Source organism: Felis catus, chromosome D4 (genome assembly GCF_018350175.1).
Source record: "Felis catus isolate Fca126 chromosome D4, F.catus_Fca126_mat1.0, whole genome shotgun sequence".
Classification (NCBI taxonomy): Eukaryota; Metazoa; Chordata; class Mammalia; order Carnivora; family Felidae; genus Felis; species Felis catus.
This window is the reverse complement of record NC_058380.1, coordinates 29,137,460-29,165,219: the sequence shown is the minus strand read 5'-3', so window position 1 is coordinate 29,165,219 and position 27,760 is coordinate 29,137,460. Positions and strand designations below refer to the sequence as shown.

Below are 27,760 nucleotides of genomic sequence, written 5' to 3'. Positions count from 1 at the left end.
CACACGAATCAGATTTCACTTAAATTCTGTATACTTCTGGATTCAAGTCCAGACATTTTATATCCACGACTAACTGAAAAGTTTTATGAAGAATAAAGGATGAACTGGTTAAGGGTCACTTTGACACTTACAGCAATTAGTATTCTTGAAAAAGATGTGGACTTAAGAACTTCAAGAGAAAGAAAGGTAGAGAACAAGTTTCACATACTTTCAAGAAATGTTTACTTCATTTTTAACTTCTTTTCCCCCTCCTCCATATTAACACCTGAGGGAAGCAACACCCCTAGAGGTCAGAGCTCTATATAAAGAGAAGGGGATGTCTTGTGGTTGCACATCATGTAAGAAGGTGAAACAGTGAATGGGAAACAACAATAAAACCACACGGACACCATCGATGCCAGATTTGTTCACACCAAGTTGCATGCTCTGTACAAATGGTCAAGTAATTCACAAATTAATGTACTTCTCATCACAGCAGAAACTATTCCCAACTGAACAAGTAGATTAAAATAGTAAGCTTAATAAAAATGTTCTTTTGGAGCAAAATATCCACTTTATCACTAGGAGAGTTCACACACTATAATCTTAAATCTACTGTGAGCTCCAGCTGGGACTTGAGGCTCGCCGCCCCCCCGGGAGGGGGGGGGCAGCCTGAAGCTGATATGGGAACAGGAAATCTGAAATGCGGCCCTGTTTCCTGCCATGGAAATATTTTCTCATCTGAATTCAAGTACTGGAAAGTCAATCCAACAGAAGTAAGTCTACAAAGATGCAAACAGATACTAACCATGGATCTAAAACCCTGGTAGGTCAGAGACCTTTCTAATGCGTGTTGGCACGAACATGGTTAAACCCCACAACGTGCTTTCTAGTGGCAATCTAAAATCTCAAGGATGTGCGAGTTATCCCTAATAGATTCCTAAAGAAATTTCATAAAAATTGTTTTAGATTTTCCTTTATTTATGTATAATGTGCTCATGTAAAAAAAATATCAGTATTATTTTACTGGAGTAATACATTTTAATAGCACAGAACAACTCTTGGAAGTTACAGAACATGTTAAGACATTTCTAAGTTTTCTGTTTAATTTCAGTGGAAAATAGTCCACTGGAAAAGCAAACTTTCCCTTCCCCCTAGTATCCTAAATTATCTGTATAAGTTAACTTGGAACTTATCTTTACAAAAAAAAAAAAAAAAAAAAGGAGATTTTCAAAAATTTTTTCTTACAGAATTAAAACTAAAAAGAACTTAAAAAAATATTTACTCTCAACATTTTAACACAATTTTTGCTGTCATTATATCAAAGTTACAACACACCAATCATAATCTACATGTTCTATATCAAAGTGAAGCTTGACTTATTTAAAATAAATTAATTTGAAAAAACAGTCCTCACAGATTCCCCCAAAAATGAAAAAGAAAAATGGATACACATACTTTTTTTTAATGACTAAATGCAACCTTACAGGTTGAGAACCATTTCTCCGCTGATTTCACAACGTAGGGTCTCATCTCAGAACTTTGTTAAGGAATAGTTGAGACACAAATAAAAAACAGGTTGCTCCTTCCTGGGCAACCCAAACAAACTTCTCTTTAGAGTCAATATTTAAAACGCAGGTTTTTAAAAATTGTTTGTGGTCAGCTGCCCAGCATTAAGTCTACATTTCCATCCAAGAATGCTTCCTAGGAATTCAAAGACCAGAACCCCTCTTGATCAGCACACACCCTTGACAGAAGAAGAAAAAGGAGAACAGTTCTCTAGAGATTAAAGTTACCCTGTAGAACATTTCTAAAGAAGGCTCCCGCCAGAAGCAGTAATTTTTGTTACTCCTTTCCTGATGGATTTGTCCTTTAAATGAGTTTTCTTGTGTGCATCCGAACACACTTGTTTACCTGGTCTTTTTTCCTTGAAGGCTTGGTGAATATAACACACCAAAAATTACAACACCGACGCAGAGGCCATGGAACACGCTCTGAAAGTTAAAATGTTTACAGCGACTACAAAGGCAGGATAACAAAGGCAACAAACAGCCCGTCAGAAGCCCCCTACAGCATTTCTGAAGGCAAAGGAGAGCTCCCATTCACACGGAACGCTATCACCATGGTGGTGGGAATGCAAACTCCACAGAATGGGCTGCTAGCTGTCAGCAAATAAGGGCACGATTATGAAGCAGAACGAGTAACAGTAAAGAAAACTTGGCTTCCTTTCCCGCTAAAGCTCATCTGGTGGAAAGACTGAGGTTAAAAAGAGGCAAGCAAGAAGGGATTTGGTAGAAGGAGAAGAAACCACTCTAATTCTCCTAACGAACACCACTTGACGGCCCGGGCCCCCGCAGCTGTCAGACGGGCCGGGCTGCGGCGGGCGGGGCCGCCGACCTGCCGGGGGGAAAACGTCTTACTTACTGAGGCTCCTGTCGGGACGTGGGCCGGAGCCTGGAGTCCGCTCAGACGGGTCCCGGCGCCGGCTGATATCTCCCGCGGCCGCCCCGCGCGCCGCCTCCGCCTCTGCGGCCAATCCCCGGAGAGGCCGGCCGCCGCGCCCCGCCCTGCCCCGCCCCGCCCCGCCTCGCGCCGCCAGTCCGGGCCCGGCTCCCAGCGCGCAGCGCCCCGGCCCGGCCACACCCCTGGCCCCCGCCCCGCCCCGCCAGTCCGCTCCCGCCCGGTAATTACTCTAATTAGAAGTCTTAGTCTCAGCAGTTAAACAATGTACGAACCAGTCCCAACACAGCCTGCAATTCAAGTGGCTTTGAGAACAAAGACCATCATAGCTGTAGCAATTTTTCCCCTAATTTATAGAATGTGAAGACTTTCTCTCTCTGAACGTTGTACTTAAAAAAAAAAAAAAAGTTTAACCTCTGGTATACATGCCCTTTCACAAAGATATCAGCATTTCTGTGGAAAAACACCAGCACATACCAGCTACATGTAACAAAAGAAAAAGAAACAAATGAATATTAAACTTGTAAGTTTGATCCCTCCTGCAGAACCAACGTTCTTGGATCACTTGGAAATATGTAAGATGTACAGAGACGTGGAAGGACTGTTTTTCTAACAGTTTATAGATTATATGAATGAAAGGGAAACAAACTACCCAGGGCATCTTTCTAGCAAGCAATCTGCACAATTCTTTACTAGTACCGGTGAAGGTTGCTAACTGTTCATACTAATATCGGCAGAGTGGCTACCTTCCTATCCAAGGGAGGAAAACACCACAGGATTGTTTCCTGGGTGCAAGAGCAACAAGCTTTAATGCCTAATGACTGGCATGTTCGCCAGAAACAACCAGAATATTTCAACAGCACACAAGAGGCCAGTCTTGTTTCCAATCTTATAGCAATCCCAGTAGATAAAGGTCACCAGAACAGATTCCAACAACAAAATCAAACACTGCAACTACCATCAACTACAGTAACTATTTCAAAGATTGGGAGAAATGTATTTATCAGGAATAAGGCATTTCTCAAAGAGAGATATACTTCACAATAAAGTCAAAAAGATAACATGGCCCCAAACCCAAGGAACTCTCAGGAAGGGATGCGATCAAGCCTGTTTTCCCTAGAAAATTATAATAGCCCATTCACAGCTCTTCTGGGTATTAAACTCTTTGTGCTAGCTTAAATGTACACTGGAATTTTCAAGACGAGTAAAATTATAACCGTAAAGTATGTGTTAGAAAGACTTTAAAAAACATCAAAAACAAAAAAGCCTTTCTTACTTTACTTTCCAGTACTAATTTGATCTTTAAAGCAATGTGCATCCATTTTAGAAGAATTACTCAACAACGTAGAAGTTTACGTGAATGATTAAAAAAAAAGGCAATGAACTATTGGAGAAATAAAAACAACCACTACAAAAATGTTGCACAAAATAGGGTATATGTCTCAAGTCTTTCCCTTTCGTTACATTTTTTTCCCCACAGATTTTAAGTTTTTCAAAATTTCAGGCATAAGTACAATTTTCAGTTCCACTCATGCATTTACCAGGATATGCCTGAAAGTTTCTCCATTTTTAAATGAAGGAAATCTTAACTGTTCACATTATGAAACACTAATTTAGTGCCTTAGTTTGTTACAAAATGTGATTTTTGTTTAGCAGCTGTTTGCCTCTCTAGATGTTAATTAAGACAAATACCTGAACACAACTTAGTTTCATTGCAGTAATCATTTACAAAGTTAATCTCTTTTAACAAGGAAAACAACTAATTCCAAGTTAAAACAAAGAAACAACTAAAACCAAATGGAAACACTTTCAAATGCTAATGTGCCTACCCCGTTTAAAAGGATAAAGCCCTGAATATAAGATAATATTCTTAATTAAACACTTAAAGTAGATCAGGTGCTTGCGAAATACATAGAAAGGACTTACCAACACTTGTTCTGCAGATGAAATAAACATAGTGGGAAACTGAGAACCAACACAGGGAGAAACCTCTTTCAGAAAAAAAAATATTTCCCCCAAAACTTATCCTTCCAAAATTCCCCACTGAGTCAATATCTAAATATTTAAATGGCTTTAAAGTCTTCCTTAGCTAAGCCAATCTCTTTGCGTACAAGACAGGACAGCCTCCTTTAAATTAGTTAAGAACATTAATATGCTTTTCAAAAGTGTAAGAACGTAAAAATCATTCAATATAACACTTTTTTAAAAGTTTGTTTGAAAAATCCATGTTATCTTCCTTCAAATAATAAACATAAATATTCCGCAATAAGAGACAGAAAAGAATAAAGAATTTTTACAAAATATACCAAAATGACTCATAAAAGCAAACCCCTAACAGCCAAGTACCCATGCTATCAGCCTCATCACTGACACAAACCTATTTTAACATTTACTTTTAAAAGCAAAAAGCTACTGTCGATTAAGCTATTGGTCAAAGCTGCAATTTTGCTTTACATTACATTGCAAGGTAAAGAGCAAGAGTTAAAATAAAATACCACATACCGTCCTGAAAGTATCTCCACTTAAGGCAGAGTCTCAACATCAGAGATTTCATTTCTCGTTGATTCCAAAACTATTTGCTCAAGCTATTATTATAATTACCATTTCCCCCTTTGGAAGCCAAATCAATAGCCCTACTCCATGAAATTGTTATTTATTGGGGGGGGGAGCAGTATTTAGGAAACGTTTGCCCCCCCTCCCCTAAGCAGAGCGCTGTCCTCTGAGGGCCAGCACTGCAAAACCACCTGCGCAGCACCCTGCGCTCCCACCTCTCTTCAAAGCGGGGTGGGGTGGGAGTGGGGGTGACACCTCTCCAAGGCTTTTCAAAAGCAAGTCCCCAAACGCCAGTATCAACTCCACAGGTCCCGCTGGACGATGCTGCCCGAATTCTACACGTCTCGCTCCACGCTGTCAACCAACTTCACCTAAGTTTAAAACGAGGTAGGACTACACTGACATCTGTCCCCGAGCACATTTGTCTCTGAAGCAAAGAATGACCTAAGTTAGAAAGCAGGGGACAACAAATTATGAAGGGTGGAGGGGGGCACAAAATTAAAGTACCTAGCTCCCTAGGCGCCTACGGCTGTTGCGTAGAATCAACGCGCGAATAACGCTCTCCAGTTACGAAGCCGAGACCCTGGGCGAGCACGCCGGGTGCCTCCACGATACGCACAGAAGCCTTTTCGCCAGGAGAACGGAGCACCCAGCGTCCACCAGGAAGGCGCAGTCGGTCCCCGCAGGGAAGAAGAACAAAAGAGATTTAGGGAATCTCTGGGGTGCCCAAATGCCTGGATCCGAAGCCGGGAGCACCCCTAATACAAGAAGGTTTCAACCAAAGCAAGTCGTGTTGGCTCTGGGGCCCCACCGGCCGCGGTTCGTCTTCCCCGACCCGGACCCTCAAGCGACACGAATCGCCAAGCCCAGATAAAGTCCTCTCCCGCGCCAGTGTCGGGGTGGCCTCGCAGCCCAAGAGTGGGCCCATGCGCCGCAGGGGTCAACCTACCGAGGGAGCGGGTGGTGGGCGGGCTGCCGGGGCTCTCACGGAGGGGGCGGTGTCCTGGTCCCGCTCCGGCCCCTCCCAGTCCCCCCCCCCCCCCCCGCAAGGCCTGCAGGTGTCTACCCGGCCGCGGCACCCTCCCGCACCTGGCTGCACCGGGCGGGACGGGGGGGGGGGGGGGGGGGGCGGGGTGCGGCTCTCGCCTGGTGCAGGCGGTAAGACTGCCTTGCCTCTCTTTAAACACGAGCGTCCTTTTCCTCCGAACACAAACAGCAGGCAGTAGGGGCGCCTTCAGCGGGCGAGTCAGAACCCGGGTCTACTTGCCTAATGACCTTGGGCGCAAACTGCGAGTTCCATTCTCGCATCCCCAAAAACTCTACCCAACTCTTAAGGATGTCAAGAAATACTGGCCAGCGTACTTCTGGGCTCGTGACCCACTTTGGTCCTTGGCGTGAATTTACAACGGCCCACCCTCCTCCCTCATGCTCCCCAAGAACCAACTGTGCCCACAAGGAGACAAGGAGCGTAGAGCACGGAGTGAAACCGGTGAATCTACCAAAGTTAACCACCAAACGTAAACCAAAGCAGCTCTTCATTCTCCCTCCCTCCGTGGTTTGTAGCGCCTCCCGTTGTGCGGGCCCCAGGGCCTCGTCAGGCCTGCGTGACGGCATGGATCTGGATTATAAACCCATGTTGCCCAACCCCACCGGGCAGGTGAGTGTCGCTTACGCACAACTCTGATTCTGGCCGCCTCTTCTCTCTGTTCTCTGACACAGTGACCTGTATGCCCCAATGTGTGTCATTCAATACGTTCATTTCCAGTTCCAATCCTCTCAGCCGGTCAAGCTTTTTTTGCAAACTGATATGAATTGCTAATAACCAGTCCCTCTGCCTGGAATGCCCTCGGATCCCCCTAATCACTTTTCAGGGGCTACGTTTTTCAAGAACCCTTCCAGAAACAGTTTGTGCTTCCTGGGTTTTATTCTCTCACCTATTCCCACGTGGGTAGTCCCGCTCTGACGTATAACAGAACTGTCAGTGCTGCTGTGCACACACGGAGCTTCTGAGCTCCTGGAAGGGCCCCCGGAGGTCTTTTGTTTCAGTCGCCCCACCCTCAGCACCCAGCACAGCCAATTTGCATGATTCTGTATTAATGTAACCTGTCTTGCAGCAAGATCAAAGTTTCAATCTTGTGCCCATTAGCACTGATTTTAGCAACTAAAATGACGAACATTTGTTAAAACAGGATCAACTTTAAAACAGAAATTCAAAGATATTTTTTTTTTCTTTTTTTAAACCTTACACCATTAATTTCACAGGCAAAGAAAGCCATTACAGGTAAATGTCATATCTACTTCAGGGACATTTTCTACTCGGAAGCTGTTGACAGCTTAACCACTGCAGCTCTGCTTTATGCAAATACAGATGGTGCTTTTCTCCCAGAGAACTTCACACATCTGCTATCTCAGTTGATTTTGCCATGGCCTTGCAGACATGGGCTCACACCACCCAGGGCCTTCAAAAGAGATGACTGGGGCAAGGGCCCACAGAAAAGTCAAGCCACTTACACACAAGAAATGCACAGTGCTTAAAACTATGTAAAACTTTTACAGATGTGAGCACCAAAAAGGATCTTTATAGTGCTAAAAATAGAGTATCTTTGTTTTTTAAATAGAGTATCATTTTTATTGGACATTCTCCTATGAAGTGGGGTGTTAATGACAAATTATAACACAAATAATTCACAAGACAAAACATTAATTCAATTATTCTCAAGTCAATGAAACTATAATTGGATCATTCTTTTGAATAGAGAAATGCCATTTCCCCCCAAACTAAAATTATAAATATGTGTATGTCACACTTAAAGTGTCTTTATATTTACTAGTTGACATTAGATATTACAGTAAAATAGAAACCCACTCAAGCTAAAAATAAAGATCTTTTTATTTATTGGTGTTACATACCATGTGTGTTCATGTACATATATAATTTTTCCAGATAGTAGTTATAAGAAACCTTAGTAAGAAGCTATGAAAACCCACTTCTAATACCACACAGCCTGTATCTACTATCCAACTCTATGAACTCCTAATTCACTAATCTCTTACATTATCAATACTCTCTAGTGTGGTAAACAAGATAATGGCCACACCCTGATCCCTGGAACCAGTGAGTACTTTAGGTGGCCCGGCAAGGGAGAGTTAAGGTTGCTAATCAGCCGATTTAGAGATGGGATGATCCTGGATTACTGAGTGAACCTGATGTAATCACAAGGTCCTTAGAAGTGAAGAAGACAGGCAAGGAAGAGAGAACCAGAGAGACAGTAGCGTGAGAAAGACTGGCCGGGCCTTGCTGGTTTTAAAGATGGAGGAAGAGACCATGAACCAAGGACTGCAGGGACCTCTAGAAACTGGAAAAGGAAAGGAAGTGGATTCTCCCAGAGCTTCCAGAAAGGCCTACTGACACCCTGAACTTCGCCCAATGAGAATGATTTTGGACATCTTACCTCCAGATACTGCAGGTAATAAATCTGTGTTGTTATAAGTCACAGAATTTGTGGTAATCTGTTACAACGGCAACAGGAAACTAATACATGTGGGTTCTAAGTTCCTCTTAGAATCAACCTCACTGCTGGTTTGTGTTTGGCTCAATATGTGAGGAAGATAAAAACATTCTTTAAAGGCTCTCAGCTACACCTGCACTCTGATCAGTTTCCTAAGAGGGGAGGATTCCTTCCTGGGCCCTCCCCTCATCCCCAAGGACACAGCTTCATAGGGAATCTCAGGCTTGACTCTAGTGGCTGAGAAGTTTGCTGGAGTCGGTGGGCTGAGATGAGAAGAAAGCTGGATAGGGGGTCTAAAAGCCCTTTAGGGTCTGGTTCCTAACTGCTTCACTGCTTTTCTAGTGCCATGGAAGCCAGGGCAGAGCATGTCAATGAAACAAAGGACAAACATGAAACAAAACGCCATGGGCAACCACGTCTTGATCAAATCTAAGAGTGATTCAAGTTAATAAGTAACATAACCCCACCACCTTTTTCATGGCTTTAATTATTACAGCCAGTAAAAAATATTCAGGCCATCCCTGTTTAGTGATGTTTTATTTACCCCTAAAGGCTAAAGTCTTCATTAAAAGCAGAAGAGTTGTGTTCAATTCAACACATATGGTGAGATCACAGCCCAGTTTATTATAGTTTTTTGAAATGTTCACTTGCCCTCCCCCCAAAACATATATACACACAGTCGAGGAATCTGAATACACAGCACTGCAATTACAATTGGCCCGTATCAGATTTTTAGTACATAATTGATTTAAAACACAAACTTATTTTTGAATAGATCCCCATGGTTTCTATTTTTCTAGCACAAATCAATCTTTTCCTAAGGCCATTTCTTCCACTGTTCAAAGGGAACAAAGCTGCTGTTGAAGGGGTTTTCCTTTGCCCCAGATGTTTCACTCAGGTGTGCTAAACCTGGCCAAGTTCCCGAATAGCCTGACACCGTGTGGTTGCAGAAGCCAGACAAAATGCCTGAGCTATAAAGGAACAGGTTAAGAGGACGGAGCAATCCACATGTCCACAAGATCAGTGCCATTAATTTCTTTTTTTTTATGGTATACAGACTTTATCACGGAACTGCCCAATTATGTCTTCCAAATTTCACACTTTATGTTTTCCAAAGAGAATTAATGAGCCGTATCTTTCCAGGTAAACTCTTCACTGAGGGAAGAAGTGTAATTCTTTGTCATGTCCTATATTAGAAAAGCAATTGTTTCCAATCATACCTCACTTGGATCAGTGTTTTTTTTTAAATACCTTTGGCTCTCTTTTGGCATTACTTGGTCTGTGAAGCTAAACCAGCAGGAGAGGAGCTGGAATCATTCCAAATTAAGACCCTCCCTCCTGCAAGAGAGGAAGGCTGCGCGGGGAGGAGTAGTTCTGTCACGAATGGCCTCACCTCCATGAACACTCAACCGCAGGGAGGGGGAAAGCATCCTTACCAGTAGGTGTCTCTTGGAGCACTTGGTCAGAAATGAGCAAAGGAGTCAGATCTCCCTGCTCTTTAATCCCAGGGATGGAGGCAAGTTCTGGAGAAGAACTGGAAAATGTGGAACCTCAGGCACTGGGAAGCAGCCCAAGATGAAACACACTTGGACCTGGGCCTTGACATTTTTCTTTAGAAAAAAGTGCTTATCATGTGGCTGTACAATGGTCTAAATGCTGGAAGCATTTAGCTGGAAGCTAAACTTGGCTTTGTGTTTGACCATCCATTTTTATTAGCAGGATTGCACACCGTGAAATACAGCCCTCCTTCATCCCTAGTTCTCAGAAAACCATTCCTGATAGCAATGTAATTCTAAAGGGGAAAAAAACCCACAGGAAAAAGAGGCCGGGCATTAAATTTTACAAAGCACAGGAAAGTAACTGGTGTTTGATCATGTATGGACGGTTATTCCTATCAATGTAGACACAAGCCTATGGGAAGGGCTTGGGGAAGCAGGGCCCTCTGGTGAAGCTGTGGCCTCAAAGCCACCTGACCCCTGTGCTCCTCTCCCCTCCTGAGGTCCTCTGGAACTGAGGAGAAACCGTCTCCACCTGGTGCTGCTTGTGTTCGAGGAGGGCTAACAAGACCCGTGCTTCCTCTTCTAGCCCTTCCTACAAGCCCCTAATGCTATTCTTATTATATTCCCAGAATTAAATTAAATTAAATTAAAATAGCATCCTTAACATGCTTTAGTTCTGTGGGAAAAGGAAATATATCAATCATGTACTAACTTAAGAAATTTAACATCCTGAAAAGTTTTTACAAACTCTGAGAAATAAAAAATAATGTCAGCAATCTTAGTCTGCTGTTACAAGTCACTGTTCTTGAAGTTTAACACCAGGGGCCATTTTAAAGACTTAAAAATTAATAACATGAAAAATGAAGGAATGACAATAAACAAACATGATGTCCATAGCAGGGGTAAACAAATTAGTAAACTCTTAAATTGTTTCTATTGTATAGCCTGCCCTAAAGACTTTAGAAGTATTATTAAAGTAAAATGTTGTGGGTTTTCTTTTTGTTTTTAAGTAGGTTTCAAGCCTAGTGTGGAGCCCAGTGCAGGGCTCGAACCCATGACCCTGAGATCAACATCTGGGCTAAGATCAAGATACAGCTGTGTAAAAATATGAATTTATTAACCGTTTCTATTAGTAACACAGTATATTGATTTATAATTTGCAAAAATAGGACTCTTAAACCCACCAGTGCAGTTTAAATCACTTCATTTTTGTCCTGTGAAAATAAAGATTATCTTGTGGACACCTCCTTTGAATACAGGACAAAATACAAACATGGCAGGATGTCTGGCTTCCTCACTACAGGAGAGTTTTGAGAGGCACTCAGTGACTTGTCCAGAGGCACAAAAGCTAGAACCCTGCTGGCAGTTCATCCCCAAAATCTCAAACATTGCTGCTACTAGACAGAAAACTCTCCTCATAGATCTTAATGTTTATTTTCTAATATTACCTCTCTTTCGACCTTTCCCAACTGATCCACACTCCTCGAGATGCAGACTCCCAAAGTGCATAAAGCATACTGTCTGATCCCCTCCCAGCCATTACACTATTAAATATTTAGAGGCACTGGGCAAATCCCCACAGGTGTCCCATTCAACTTCTGTCTGCCCAGTGGATCCACAATAACCCTGCTTTCAAACCTAGGGCTGGGAGTTTCCCACATGAATCTAAACAGTGCCTGGTCTACCAAGATCACTGCGACTGCCACATTTACTGGCAACTTAATTAAACCTGCCTCACCTATAAACTCGCCACGGTTATCTTGAAGTCCAAATCCCCAACACCAACAGTCAGCCACAGTGATTCAGGGACTGCTCCTATCATTTCCCTCCCTGTGGCAGTGTAGGCCCTGATCCATCCAAACAGGACTCTGTGAGTCCTGAGAGCTGCTACAGGAAAAGGTAAGATAAGCCAGTATTCAAGAAACCATCCAGTACCCCTTCATGGACAAAACATGTTGCTGTCAATAAAGAGATCTACGACTTCTAACAATCTTAATACAGGACAAATTAAAAATACAGGAAAAGAAATCTCCCTTAATGAAAGAAACCATTTCCATGAGGAGATCCCTTCTCTTCCAGGGGATCCTGGAAGCAGAATACCCACGATTTGTTCGTACCATAGAAATATTAATCATTTTGCAACAAAAGGAGTTATTTACAGCTGCTTTGTCTTCACTTCCTAGATTTAACCACCAGAATCTCTAAATAGCCAGGTAGTGGCCTGGATTTGTTTGCTGTAGTTACCAAGAGTTGTGGCAAACAGGGGTTATGTCATTAGGCTTTCTATCATTGTATTCAGGAGGGTTTTTTTTTTGGTTGGGGAGGGGAGGGGAGAGTTTATATGTTTATATTCAGATTTAAAATTTGTGCAAGTTGCCTAGAAACCAAAGCACAGAAGAATTCACAGTCTGATGTATGTGAAATTGCAGCTGCTGGAAACAGCATGTTCTCCCAACTACACTCTGGGCTGGGCTCATTCCTATCCAGCTCTGTCATTCAAGGTTGATGGGATCTAGTTTTCCAGGGCGTTTGGTTTAGTTTATACCATCACCTTTGGTATAAAGACAGGAATCAGTGTTGTTTTCCACCTTGCTTGAATGTACTTTATTCTTTAGGAAACTTCCGTTCCTTCTCCTGTCTCAGGACAGTACATACATGTAGCTTTACTTTTGAGAGACACAGGCCTTGCACAGAGTGAGGATGGGTGGATGGGTGGGAGGGTGGGTGGATGGATGGATGGTTTCTCACACTGAAAGCATTCTTCACGCCAAGCAACTTTCACCGAAAGAGCTCCATGTATTCTGTACACATTGGAGGTGCCAACATTCCCCACCATGGCACCATACTCCTAGTCACATTCGGTAAGTAGGGGCCCAGTAATAATGCTGCTCAGGATCACGATGAATCAGCAAGTGAAGCCAGATAAACGTTCAGGAATTTATGAGCTTGTCTGCCAGGTAATGGGCTACACTATACAGATAAATCACTTATAATGTTGCCATAGTTTTTAGGACTAAGCACTTCCTTCTCCAGGAGCGTCTGAAGGCCTGCAGAGAGCAGCTGAAGAGAAATAAACAGCACTTACGGGCTTTTCCTTTCTAGTTTAGCAAACTGGACGATTTACCATCCTGTCCCCGTCCCTCAGCCACCTCCTGGAGGCACTATGCCCAGAACAAAGATGATGCCTTATTTACTCCACAAACTGAGAGGTGGAGAAGAAAGGTGAATATTCTAGGGAAAAATGCAAGTTAAATTTCTGTAGCACACCGGAATTCATCAAGCTCTGGTGCCCAAGATACGGTGTTATTTTTTATACTATAATCTCAAACAATAAAACCCTGTACAACCTTTACGACCGAATGTGGCAATACTTCTGATGACTTATATGTCCTAAGGACACAAATATTTTCTGTAGTTACTTGTATAGCCTATTATTTTCTATCAATGAACTCTAATCAGCTTTTGGGTAAAATAAGCAAAGGATGACTTCAGAAAAAATTCTTAAGATAAAATAGACACTGATAAAAGAAAATCCTTTCTTTTTTTTCCCCAACTTAAAGGCGAACAAAAAAATACAAAGATGAACAAATAAACACATTTTTCCTGAAACATCATAAAACAGTTATTCATAACCAAACTACCAATACCGTTCTGAGGTCATGCTGGTAAAAAACTTCAAAAGCCTCTGTAGGCTCTCTACAATCTTCATGCCCACAGTAAGGCTGGAGACACCTCACACATGTGTGATGTTCCAACAGAACAGCGGCATCCAGGTTTCAAATGAAAAGTTTAACAGATGCTACCACTTTCTGCAAGTAGCGCATTCAGAAAGCGCAACCTGCCCAAACGCAGTGAACATCTGATCCCCTAACAGTTGAGTTGGCAAGAGAGGGACATTCAGGGCCTGGACTGCTAAAGTGAGCTGTGGCCAGGCTGGGACAAGGAGGCCAAAGGGCTCTCAGAGCCACAGCCCTGCCCCCACCCCGGCTGACTTCCAGCCCTGTGGTCTCCAGGTCAGACCTGGAGCTCCTGGGCCAGGTTTCCTCCACTTCTCCGTTGTGTCACGCCTGGTGACGTCTGCAACAAACTAGTGTTCTCCCTGCTTAAAACAAAAAAATCCCCACCATTCTGGTAGCTGCTGAAAGGAATACAACACCACACATCTGGTTTTTAAGAGCAAGTAAATACACACGTTTTATGGCCAATTACCTATTAAGCTAATTAGGGAGCAAGGAAAGATTTTTTACAAAAAGATTAAATACCTTTATAAGGGATGAAGGACATTCCCCCACCCTCCATTATGATTCCTGTCATTTTAAGGGTTGCTACTCTTAGAAAGTTATTTAAAATTTAGGATTTTTTTTCCATAGGTGACAATTAAAAGCAAGGACCTTGGAACCTGGGTGGCTCAGTCGGTTAAGCGTCGGATTCTTGGTTTCGGCTCTGCCCTGGCAGGGCGGGGCCTGCTTGGGATTCTCTGTCTCCCTCCCTCTCTTTCCCTCCCCCACTTGTGTTCTGTCTCTCTCAAAAATAAACAAACATTAAAAAAAAAAAAAATCAAGTGAAGCCTACCAAATTCCATCTTCAAAAATTACAACCTCAGATAATAAAATCAAAGATTGTATTTTCATACTTTCAAATAATTAAATTACAAAAAATGTCCTTCAGAGAAACCAGTAAGATCTTGCAAAAGCAAGCAAGCTCACTGGAAGATTCCAACTGCCCTCAAGCTTAGAGAAGCTTAGGCTTACAGGAAATGTGCACACACAAAATCACAGGTGCATCCTCATAAAGGAACCCTTAAACACAGCAGGAATTCTTAAAAGACACCTCAATTACGATAGCAAAAATCTAGGGAGATTTAAAACACGAGTATTGGTACAGTCTTTTGTATTCAAGAGAGTTCAGTGTGACCAACATCACAGGAGCCTCTCCCCGGGGTCTGCAGTCTCTCATTTTCATTTTCTGGATGAAGCATCTGAAAGCATGTGGTGTAGGGGGCGAGTCTGGGTCAATGAATGATGAAAGGGCAGTGCCTGCTCTTACTGACAGACAAGCTATGCTATGCACTGATTTCTTTTAGAAAATATTGTTGGGCGGCTGGGTGGCTCAGTCAGTTAAGCGTCCGACTTCAGCTCAGGTCATGACCTTGTGGTTCATGAGTTTGATCCCCGCATCAGGCTCTGTGCTGACCACTCAGAGCCTGGAGCCTCCTTCGGATTGTCTCCTTTGCTCTCTGCCTCTCCCCTGCTCACACTCTTTCTCTCTCTCTCAAATAAATAAACATTAAAAAAATTAAAATATATATATTGTGTGAATCTGGTGTCAACGGGATTCATTTTTAAAAATAGCAAGGCACCAGTTCAAAGGAAATTCCTTAGAGAGTTACTACTGCTTAGATCTTCAAGATGTTCCAACTGGTCCTCAACCTGAGTTAGTTTCTGACTGCTCCCATAGGATGCATCTTTGGGGCAGATTTTGCAAATATGCCAACAATTAATGTCCAGTTTCAGGGAAAAAAATGAAGTGTGACTACTGTTAGAAATGTTTTTCTTCCAAATTATTAAACGAAATGCTAGATGTATAGGATGTCTTCCCACTTCCCTCCCAGGTTCATAACAAAACCAGAAACATATCAATCAATCCAATCTAGCCTTTAGTAAGAATCACAGCAAGGCCTGCCTGTCAAGCTCCTCTTTCTAGAGATGTGTATTACATCACCGAAACAGTATGTGCTTTCTCTCAGTGTGGCTCATGTGAAATCAAGGACTGTCAGTTGATCAGAATTGAAGGCATAATCGTTCCAACCTTTCTCCATTAAAAAAACATGAGGATATTTACATCTTCCAAACAAGTGCCTTTAGCCCACATAAAAACTGATGAGCCAAAGGAGGCCTCACAGGCCACAGTGCATGGTTTAAGGGAGAAATTATTAATGCCCAAGTACAGTTTCAATACTAGCTCATCTTCACTGTTCAACTGTTTCACCCTCACCCTTTATGCCATTTCTGCCCCATTTATTGTCTCAAACTGTAAGGAACATGGTCTCAAATTCTCTCACCTCTGTGATCTGTGTCAGAAAACTCAATTTGTATTTACCAGTTTTGCCCTTTCTTATATCTTGATGTTATTTTTCAAATCAACCTATATTACCAGGAGGGAGAAAATGGGGGTGAAAAAGTATGTTTTAGTGGTTGTCTGAACCCATTCTCCTTTGTGAAGGATCCACTTTATGAAGATACCTAAGCTCTTATTCAAAAGTGTAATAAGAATAAAGATGAAGTAATCACTACTTACATTTTGGCTTTGAACAAGAAATAAAAGTACGATTAAGTTTCAAATATAACTGAAAACCCCTGGTTTTCAAATATGCACCCTAAAGAGAAAACAACATGAATGCCAGGACTCGGAACCAAATCTCTAAACAGAAGACAAAGCAGGGACACGTGTCACCAACAGGTCACATAGAAAGCAAATCTCTTAATTTAGGGGACAGAACTGCACTAACACAGGTGACAGCAAAATGGGCAGAGAACATACAACATGTTAGAACCCCTACTTGATTAAGCAAATGATGCGGTTTGACATTATAAACTGCTATGTATAGTATACTAAATTTAATGCCCAACACAAAGAACTTTGGACATTTGACTTCTGGCTCTATGATTTTTATCATTTCTGTATATTAAATTGTTATGTAACTCATACTCTAGTCCCATTTCTGATACGGCACAAAACAAATACAAAAAACAGCACTGTGATTCACTGAATCTTGCCAGATTCAACATAAAGCTCATATTCCTAAATGTCAAATATTCCCAACGGGATCCTTCTGGTGAAAGGAATATTAAGTAGACTAAATTTATTATTAATTAGTGTCAGATAATTAACCTAGTATTTCATTTTCAAAGAGGGAAAACTGAGTTATGGAGTTAACACGAAGAGTCACTGACCGATACAGAGAGGACCACACACATGTAAGCCCATCAGTGCTACTGGGTTAACACGTCACCTGTGGTGGAGAGGCCGTCTGGTGGAACATGACTGGGTTTCGGAAGGAGAGGGAAACCGGACAAGTAGATTCCGCAGGACGGAAGGAGTCACCATGTGGGGTGCAGGGGAGCGGGGATAAGAGAGGAGAATGGAGAGAGGAATGCTGGGCACCCTGAGGGGACGAGCCACCCAAATCAACAGGTGGGGGGAGAGGCTAGCACCAGAAAGGGGAACAAGGGTATCAAAAGAAGGGGTGAAACGAGGACACACTAGGTGGACACCTTGGACATGCCACCCTCCAGCCTCTGTGACCCAGTAGGAGAGAACTGCCTCTGAGATTAACAGCACATGGTAGCAGGGCTATTCTTAGCGATCTGTGCTGACTGGAGTTGCAGGTACCTGCCCTCAAACCACGTAAGGCGTTCCTCTGACTCCACTGTTTCTAACTGAAATCTCCTCAGAAACTACACTGGTGCTCTAAAACACAGCCATTCTAAAACGAACTCGGGTGTTCCAGCACTTGGCACAGTATCAGGAAAGCCCGTCCCCATTATACACACACACATGCACACGTACATCCACAGTCAGTAAAGACCTCTGGGAATCTTTCAGGGCAGCACAGCCTATAAAATCAGCGAGAAGGCTATTTTATCATTAAGGCTATTTCATTACAGCACACAACTGGGTACAAGAAATCACCCTGCCCTGACTTTATTCAGTCATGTATTTACCGATTTGTTTCAGAGAACGTGTCTCTATTCCTCAATAGCACCTACTGTTTACTGGTTACAAAAACTAGCCTCTGGCACTCCTGAAATGTGCCACGACTGAATCCCGTGCCTCAGAAAGACCTACAGAGCAGAGAGTATGCTGGAGGAACATCAACTCTTCTCACCAGTCCCACTGGACACCCAAGGTGAGGGTGAACAGCGAACACTGCTGTCTTTCCAAGGACAGAGAAAAACATCTCCAGATTTTAGCCAGTGGCTTCTGTGTCAATAGAAATACCTCTGAATGGCAGAACGGCAGACCGTACTTAACTGAGAACATACCCACGAGGCATGTTTTAAAAACAGGGCTACGGGACCCTCTTGTTTCCCTGGAGGCAAAAGCCCACTCTGCTCCAGAAGGGATAGGCTTTCTGATGAGCCACAAGGCCCCACAGACTGCTGGGTGTGGAACAGCTCCTCCGCACCTGAGGAATACCTGGTCGACCCCAGGGCCCCAGGGGGGCCAGGACTTGCACCTACAGCTCCAAGAGGGGTGACCCAAGAAGGAAAGCCACACTACCGGAAGCATTTGGCCCTGGTTGGTCAGGACCAATGGGGCTTTCTCAGACATACACAACAAAGTGTGTTTTCAGGCACACTGGAGAGTTTCTGGGCCACTACACATGAGTCTGATATCCTTGGACTTGTGCCTTCTGATCAGGCCCCTTTCCATGTTATGGTTAACACAACAGGATGAGAGAAACCACAAAGTACAAAAAACTACAGGGAACTGAGCAACTTATTCATGCCCCCTATAAGCACTGGAAAAAGATGTCTTTAGCAGAAACACATGTAATCAAAAGAAAGTGTGGGGGCTGTGGAACACCAAAGCCCCTCAGGGTGGCACGAGGTCCACAAACAGGATAATCCTCCAAATATTGGGGACAAGCTGAAAGATGGGGAAAGCAGATAGCATTTGCCTGTTGGAACAGAGATACATTTCCAAAAATGACCCTCAATGACATGATCGAGTAACAGTTTAGGAAGCTCGTGTTTTAATTCTGCCACCCTCTGGGAGCTGGGCTGGGAAGAGTATTCAAGATGCACAGGGAAGCTTCTGCAATTCTTTGGTTCCTCGGAGGACTAAACCCCAGTGGCCCCTTTCATTTTCATGACTGTGCAGCTCTGACGTCATGCTCCACCAGCTGGCACTGTTAGGGCACTGCCAAGGAGCTGTGCACCTGACCTTTCACGGAGAGCCACGACTCGGCAGGTATCAGCTGCTGTAAAATTTTTCTAAGGGACTTGCTTTCTTCTCATGTTGAAATGAAGACCTACTGGACATCACATTCTGGCGTGCTGGGAACATGTGGGCCGTGCCTAACCAGAATATGTCCTGCAACAAAAGAGAGCCTGCCTAAGACTCATGACACTCTTTTTAAACTAAAAAGAGTAGATGCACCAAGAGCAAAAGCAGACAGACACACTGACTCCATTTAAGCCAATACTGGTAAATACTGAAAAATCCATTCATCGCCAAAATAATCGCCACTATTCACCCACACAGATTTGTGTATGACATTCACTTTGTGTGGTAACACTACCAGGCCCGTGACTATGTGTGTGTGTTTGCGCACACGTGTGTACCTGCATATCCCAAGGATGAAATGGGCAATGCACATGCCAGACTTTCCACTAGCCTGGGATGAAGCCTCTCTGGGAGGGGTTTTCACCAATGTGGAGAGCAAGATAGCCAGATAAGCCAGCCTGGCTGCAAAAAAAAAAAAAAAAAAAAACAACAACCAGAGGCACGGCATCAGTTATACCCCTGTTCAGGACTCAATTATACTACTTTGAAGTTAAGACTATTTGCATTTTAATAGAAGCCAGAAAAGACAAGATGGCTGTGTAACTGCATATTCCTTAGAAACAAGCTGGGAGTATCAATTTCAGCATAACTCCTGAAGTGGAACAGAAATAGCCCCATATTTAACTGCTGAACAGAGGCTCATCTTCCATAGTTCCCATACTGTGACTGCAAGCTCGACCCACAAGTCATGAGGCGAGCTGGTAGCATACCCTCAGATCCTGAAATGGATGTCTGTCTGATTCACATCGAGAGAGGAAGCAGAGACACAGCATGTTGCTGCCACTGTTTACACCAGCGGCCACACGCAGAAAGTCAAAGGTAAAAGGAGTAACCCACAAGCGCTGGACACCCACTCCTGCCATCCATTCGTGAGATCGTGACATTGCGTTTACAAAGGTTTACTCTATTACACACAGGGTCATTTCCACACGGATTTAGTTAAGGTACACAAGTCCCTGGGAAAGCCAGGATTCCAGCATTCACTGTCAAGCAAGTTAACTTTTTATGAAAGGTATAAAACAGACCTTTCCAAAAAGGCAGAATTTCAAAATCACTGAATTCAGTCAATTAGGAAAAAATAAAAAGTAGTCTGAATGAACCACCTTTGAAGTCATAAACACAAAACACACTCCCATTCTTTTTCAGTAAGTTTTTTCACTAAGAGACTTAAAAGACAAACACCAAAATGTTAAGAGTAAGTAGCTCTCCGGGTGACTGGATTACTGTCAGTTTTCAACCCTCTTCTTGATCCTTTCCTGTATTTCCTAAGTCTTCTCTAATTGACAGTATACCACTTTTGCAACAAAAAAATGTTGATTTTCTTGGCTCACATTGGTTTGAAACGGGAAACAGAGCTACACATGCTGAAGTAAAAATACAGGAAAGGTGCCACACAGGAGAACAAACTGAAGTTACTTTGTGTAGAAACTGGGGACATACCACTCTGCACCAGTTAGCTCAGCACTCGATCTAGATGTCCAACAATTCGAGCAACATAAACTGGGATCCCCAGAGAGCCCACCCAATCAGCCCCGTGGGGCGGGCATACTGTGGCCCAGGCTACCCTGCAGTGTCATTCAGATTTTACCAAGAAACTCTCAAAGGCCTACGCATGGCTTAGTGGAAACTCAAGTTGTTCTATTAACAGTGGACTTGGGTTATTACAAATAAACTAAATTAAAATTAATTCCAAGTCCCTGCCCCAGTAAATCTTTCTCAGGAGCTTCCATGAAAAAGCTGAATTAAATTTTCCTTCCTTGTGTCCCTAATAAGCTGTTGGAGAAGGCACTTATAAGCACTGAAATGCCCAAAATATCAGTAACAATTAGAAGGAGAATAATTAGTATCGGAAAATCTGCAAACTTGAATCAGTGTTAAGATCGTTAGGAGCCGGTCAAATATCACGTCTCGAAAACCCAGGGATGAAGAGGGACTGGCATGGCACAAAGTGGCCCAGAGTGATGACAGGCTGGCAGGTGTCTGAGGGCCCAGGAGGGGAAACCGTCACTCACAGGGAGAAGGACACTTGCAGGTGAGGGCTCCGAGTAACTGCCCTGCTAGGAAAACACAGGCCCGAAGGGGCTGCTCCAGTGTGTATCAGGGGGCACAGCTCCTTGTCAGGAACACACACAGACAGAAGGGCCAAGGCTGTGAAAACTGAGACTGGTACGATGATTTAATGTGTGCGTCTATGCAGCGCCCCTAAGGAATTAGGTAATGTCATCATGAAGCCTGACAGCTCAGTTCTTCACTCTCCACTCTGCATCTCTTCTCAGAAATATGTGACTAGCCTCGTGACCATCCCCCCGCCCCCCTTCCCTACTGAGGGGAGGGTTCTGCACTGGAGGAGACAGCAAGTAGTCCCAGGGAGTACTACAGAGCCCACAGGAGAATCCATTTACAGCAAAGGAGCACAGCTCAGTGACATGCAGCACCCCGCCCTCCACAGGTATCTGCAAACTCAGCTCCCCCTGCACCTCCCATCACCTGGGACACCCCCTTCCACACACACCTGTAACATGGACTGGAAGCCTATTGGAACGTGGAGCCAACGGCTCTCATGGTATCAGAAACAATGCCTCGCTTTTAAAACTAAGTCAAAGAGAAATCTTTAGATAGCCTAACACACATACCACAAATAATGGGAGGGAGAACTTAACAGAATGCCCCATCTGTAACATAAAGGAGAAGTCAAAGGAAAGCAGGTCCAAATGTAGTAATGTGCACTGCGGTATTTACAAACCCGTGAACCCTAAAAGACATAATGAAGCAATGAGAGGCCTGAAGAATCCCCATACACACACAGCTATTAATGCAAACTGAATCAAGCATGCTGTGTAGTTACTCAGACACAAAAGCATTCCCACTGAGGACAAAGTTTTATGAAATGGCAAGCACTTTGGGGAAAATTCAACAACATACAATCCTCACAGATTTACTTGGCAGTCACATTCCTAGAGAAAATTGGTAAATATTAAAACTGTGCATACAAGAGAGTTAGATTAGAGCCAGGATTTTCACCTGTGTAACTCTCCAGCAGGCACCCAGACGCTGAGGAAAGCAGCTGATTCCTCACCACCCCGAGAAGAACTACGACTGTAGGTACACGGTTCCTGGATGCAGCCCACTAATGGCCACCGTGCCCCCCAACTGCCGTGATAACCATATCATCCTCATGGGGGCGATTCTGCCCCTTGAGAACTACTCCTTTATACCAAACTGCTCCCACATGTCAAAGTGCCAGAACAGATATGGAGACTAGGACAGTTCATGCCAATTGTATTCAGCTGCGGTGGTCTCTTCAGCCATCAGGACATAGGAGAACATCTCTGCTGCTGTTTCCTTCCCATGGACTTCTGTCACTTGGCACTCGGGTACCCCTCTCATCCTTTCTTCTTGAGATGTCAGGTGCTCTCATCCCTGAAAAACCGTTATCTTTATCCAGTCACTGCTAAAGCCAACTCTGGACAAGCACAGATTCAAAAGACAAGCAGGCCTGCAGGTGTCCCGAGGCACCCATGGAGCAGCCACAGACATCACCCAGGAAGCTTGGCTGTGACTAGGACGTGCTTAGAAAATGCTTATTTGACAAGCTCACTGCCAGAATAAAACACACCTGAAAATCCTAGAGTACACAAAAATAATAAGCAACTTTTACCACTTGGTCTTGAAAGTGCACAGAAATACCTGCCATGTCAAATTATGTGATAAATTATTCCTGCACAACTTTTGTGATGCCTCTGGAAATGGCCCAGATTCATACAAAAACCTCTACTTGCATTTTTAACAAAGAATGCTTAAAAGTTACCTAATTCTATAAACTAGAAACTTACCATTTGATTATTTAAAGTACCATAAAACATGGTTCTACAACACATGTGTCTACTCTATATTAAGACAATCTGTATAGTTAGAAATATAAACTTGGGGCGCTTAGGTAGCTCAGTCGGTTAAGCATCTGACTCCTGACTTCTGCTCAGGTCATGGTCTCACGGTTCGTGGGTTCGAACCCCGAGTCAGGCTCTGTGCTGACAGCGTGGAGCCTGCTTGGGATTCTCTCTCCCTCCCTCTCTCTCTGCCCCTCCCCCACTTGTGTGTACTCTCTCTCAAAATAAATAAACTTAAAAAAAAAAAGAAATATAAACTTATAACCTTTTGTCTGAACAGAGAAACTAAAAAGAAAAGTCCAAAAAATAAAATCCCTTCTCAAAGTAAACTAATTTAATGTTGAGACAATTCACAGCACACATACACACATACCCTGCATACTTCATATCAAGTCCACACACACACACACACACACACACACACACACACACACAAAACATAATTAAATGGAACACTGTAAAACTACTGCAAACTATTGCACCACTGACTGGTGGTAGACCCCGGAGATTAGAGAAGACAGAGTACCAAGGACTACAATTTCGGTTAAATTGTGTTAACAATGCTTGAAAAATTGCAAAAACACTAAAACAGTTTCTACCTTTCTTTTATGCATAGAATATCAAATAAAAGTTAAAAATTAAGGTTATTCCTTAAATATAGCCTGTGGTTAGGGTGTGGAGAAACTAGAACCCTCATACATCACTCACTTCTGGGAATGTAACAGGATATAGTTTTTTTGGAAAACAATCTGGCAGTTTCTTAATAAGTTACACATAAATTTACTGTAATACTCCTAGGCACCTACCCAAAAGAACCGAAAACACACGTCCACACAAAAAGTTGTGTGAGTCTTTATAGCAGCAGCATCTATGATAGCCCCAAACTAGAAACAACCCGAATGTCTATCAAAGAGTGAAGAGACAGACAAAATATGGTATATCCATCCAACAGAATACTACTCAGGAATAAAAAGGAACAAACTACTGATACATGCTATAATATGGGTGAACCCCAAAAACGTTATGTTAAGTGAAAGAAGGCAAATGTATTAAAACCACATTGATTCCACTGATAGGAAATGTCCAGAAAGGCCAATCTATATGAAGAGCAAGTAGATGACTGGTTGCCCATGGCTGGGGAGCAGGGGTGGGGGGAAATGGGGAGGGAGCCACTGCTAATGGGCACCAAGGATCTTTCAAGGACGACGGAAATGTTCTAACACTGGAGTCTGGTGATGACCGCACAACTTGGCAAAATTATTAGAAACCAATGAATTACACACTGAATTTCACACTATTTACATTACACCTTACACAAGCTGTTGAAAACATATACACACATATACCCATAGAGCCTACAGCTGAAGCTCTGGACAGCTATGAAATGTTAAATCTGTGTTTTGGTCATCCCTCTCTCTTGATTCCAGACTGGAAAAGATGACATCAGGCCATTAACATTATGAGAATGCAGAATTTTGCTATTCAATTTCCTCTTAAAGATAATAAAGGAGCATGGCAGGGAGGGAGGCGCACAGGGGGAGCAAATAAATCTGCTCTTTCCTCATTATGGAGTTCAAACCGGGTCATGGCCCTATTAGTCGGTAACTACGAGTAGCTTACTTATTACAGCACACTGCCGGCGGGGACTGTGCTGGGGCCTGGGAACGCAGAGTCCACTGCCCTATGAACATAGGACCTTTGTAATGGGCAAACCTAGGCCAGGCACTAGGATAAGCATGCTAATGGACACTCTGAACAATTAAGAAATGAGAAACTAGGGAAATGCTTATATTCAGTTTATGTGCCGAAAATCTAACACAAGCCACTTACCTCCCAAACCTCAAAGTTAGTTTGGGTACCTACTTAATAATTTTACATAACGACAAACTTCAGTCTGGTAAACAGGCACACTGTGTACGATGCCCTAAGACGACCTAGCCTGCCTTCCCCTCCCATCTCCTACCGAGTCCACTTTTGCCAAGCACCTCCTAAATACACTCACTGCTTTGCTCAGCTGGGCAGGGCCTCGCAGCCAGGGTGCTAGCTGCCTTCACAGCAAGGTAACACACTGGATGGCATCCGGCACCGTTCCTGTGCACAAGGAACAGGTTCTGGGCACTGTGGGCTGATGGAAGGGGCAGGGTGACAAGCACATGGAATAGCCCTCTAGGAAATGGGTCATGGAAGAAACAAGGACAAGGACAAGGTAGTCAGTATCCAGAATCTCTGACCATCCATAGCTAGGACACCAAGACTGCTCCTGCCATCTACTCACGGGAGGTCCCGCCGCAACCCACGATACCTGTGCCACGTCTACGGACAAGCACCTTCAGGACCACCTTGTACAAAAGTTTCTGAGTAGGAAAAATAAACAAACAACGGTAAGTACACAAGTGATGAGAGGGCCAATCTGATAGAAATGGTAGACAATTATCTTCTGTTGAAGTTGGCAGGATAAAAATCCATCTTAAGAAAAATGAAATGCTGTGAAGAACAGTAGAATGAGCAGGAAAACGGAAACGCTATATTTATCCTCCTCTCTCCCACCACTCTTGAGTATTTCCTCTATTTTCAGAAGCAATAAAACCAATAAAACTGTTCCCCCTACCAGCAATCTGCCTGTGCTCGGAGACACACTGGCCGGCAGGGCCCCCACTTGGCCCAGAGTATAGGAACATGCCATCTCTGGGGCAGACAGTGCTCACACGGGGTCACAGTGCTGCCCTCTGCTGAGCTCCCCACCCCCGCCCCACCCCCCATGAAATCCTTCCAGTGGCTCTCGCCACTCACAGAGAGGTAAGGCACTGTTTGGGAGAAAACGGGGACAATGTTCCAGCGACCGCCTCCTCAGGGGGCCCCACAATGCCCCTTACTGCTAGCAAGCCTGCAGCTGAACTGCTGCTCTCTGTCAACAGAGGTAAGAATATTCCAAGAATGCCAAGGACGAATGAAAAGGACCAGCAGTGTTTTCCCATGATTCATTCCCCTCGTTCCAAACCTACTTTCTCTCTCATTCTTGAATCTCTTATTTAAAATAAACTTCACAGAGGAAAAGTAGGGATCAGGTGAGTAAAAGCAGCAACGTGCATAACCTGATAGAGCTAGCTGGCTAATATAACGTTGACATGAAAATTATCCTACATAAAAAAATAATTTCTTTCCCATAAAAAATTCAAGCCTGTTCATAATTTAGAGGGTATGTGGAGTTTCAATCCTTAGCAATTAGGGAGCAAAGTCAGTCCACTGGGTTTTGTCCAATGACCCTTTTAACTACTTGAAAATGATGTCTGATTATCAAATAATGTGATGGCTTATCTATAAAAACTTCTTTCTAAAAAATATTGATTCTTGATTTACATAAGCAAGGACATTCTGAGAAGCCTTTTTAAATCATGCATAATACATTACTTATAGTTGAGAAAAACACTGGGCCCATTTCTTCAGTGTCTAAGTGGGTTTCTATTAGTAAGTCTGCGCCTGGGGAAACTCACTATTCGGAGCCAGCTCTACATAAGAATAATAGTTATTGTAAACTCAGACCTCTATGGTTGCTGGGGGGCGGGGGTACCTCAACGCTTATTTTTGATGACTTCCTGGAATTCTACAGTGCTCAGACACCAGCATTGTATTTCTGGATAGCCAGACCTTTTGATGATTGAGATGACTTTAATTAAGACCTCAACCCAAATCAATAAAACCTCTCTGAGGACTTCCAACTAAAACTGTCTCGGAGGAGCCTAGTGGAAACTTCCAACAGAACCCAAAGCAGCATTTGTCTAAAGTAGAGTGGCCCCACAGAGCAGACTCCTGGGTCAGCTTGGGAGAGAGGTGCACCTTTAGGCATAGCTGAGACCTGCCAGAGAAGTCACTGGGCTGCCTCCCTGGTCTTAATGCTGGGGACACTCCAGCTGGTCCAGAGATGCCAGGCTGATGTTCCCAACGTGGCCATTCTTCTGTGGCTACATTTCTTGATCTATCCTACTGCTTCTCAGGGCTCCTTCTGTTCTCTTAATACACCACATATGATAAATGCCTTTCACCCGTGACGATGGTATTGGAAAAGCCTATCACCAATAACGCTAATAACTAGTATCAGTGAACAATGATCTAGTGGCAGCTCTTTGCTAAATGCTTTACAGTAACCATTTTACGGATGAGGAAATTGAGGCTTACACTGGCTAGTTTGTCCAGGGTAAGACAGCTAGTAAGGGATAAAGATGGGATTTCAATTCATCTATCTGCCTATGAATTCCATGTCGTGAAGGACAATAGACGGGGAGAAATGTACTGTACCATTTCAGTTCAATTCTAGGAGCACAGATGACCCACAGGCATCAGTGGTGGCCATCTCCAAAGTTCTGTGGAGAAAGAAGTTAATGGAAACCACACATGTTCTGAGAAGAGGGGAAAAAAAAGTGTCCATCCACAACAGATTAACATTTTTCTTGCTAAGAAAACTAGAGTCAGAAAACTGTTTGGGAGGTAAATGCTCTTGACACATGAACTCTTTCTACTGAGCTATTATTAAAATAACCACTTTATTTTGATTTTCAACTATTTCTGATACTAAAATGAATGGTCTTTAAAAAATGAGGAAGTGTTTCCATATATGCTGGTAACTGTTTTTCATAGGAAAAAGTCCCATCAAAAATAGCATAGAGATAACTTCTTTATTCTTAACCCTCTTGTAAATGACATGCCTCACCCTCCCGATTATTGGAAGTTCCTTTTGAATACAAATAATTTGAACACTGAAGTTTGCACATATTTATAGTACATCCCCTTCTCTTCTCTGCAACAG

The 27,760-nt window shown here is 43.3% G+C and overlaps 1 protein-coding gene across 25 annotated transcripts in view; it reads right to left on the bottom strand.

Moving 5' to 3' along the window:
- The window catches only part of AOPEP (aminopeptidase O (putative)), a 343,279-nt gene that overhangs the window by 33,434 nt on the left and 282,085 nt on the right, over window positions 1-27,760 (bottom strand). For 2 of the 25 annotated variants that reach the window (XM_045043614.1, XR_006589161.1), the window contains one exon: window positions 22,336-22,492. The exons of 19 other annotated variants lie outside the window; for them this stretch is intronic. In XM_045043614.1, coding sequence (XP_044899549.1) covers window positions 22,487-22,492 — 6 coding nt within the window. In that variant the 3' untranslated portion in view covers window positions 22,336-22,486. 4 more of the 25 variants (XR_006589157.1, XM_045043612.1, XR_006589162.1 and 1 more) reach the window with 4 other exon arrangements.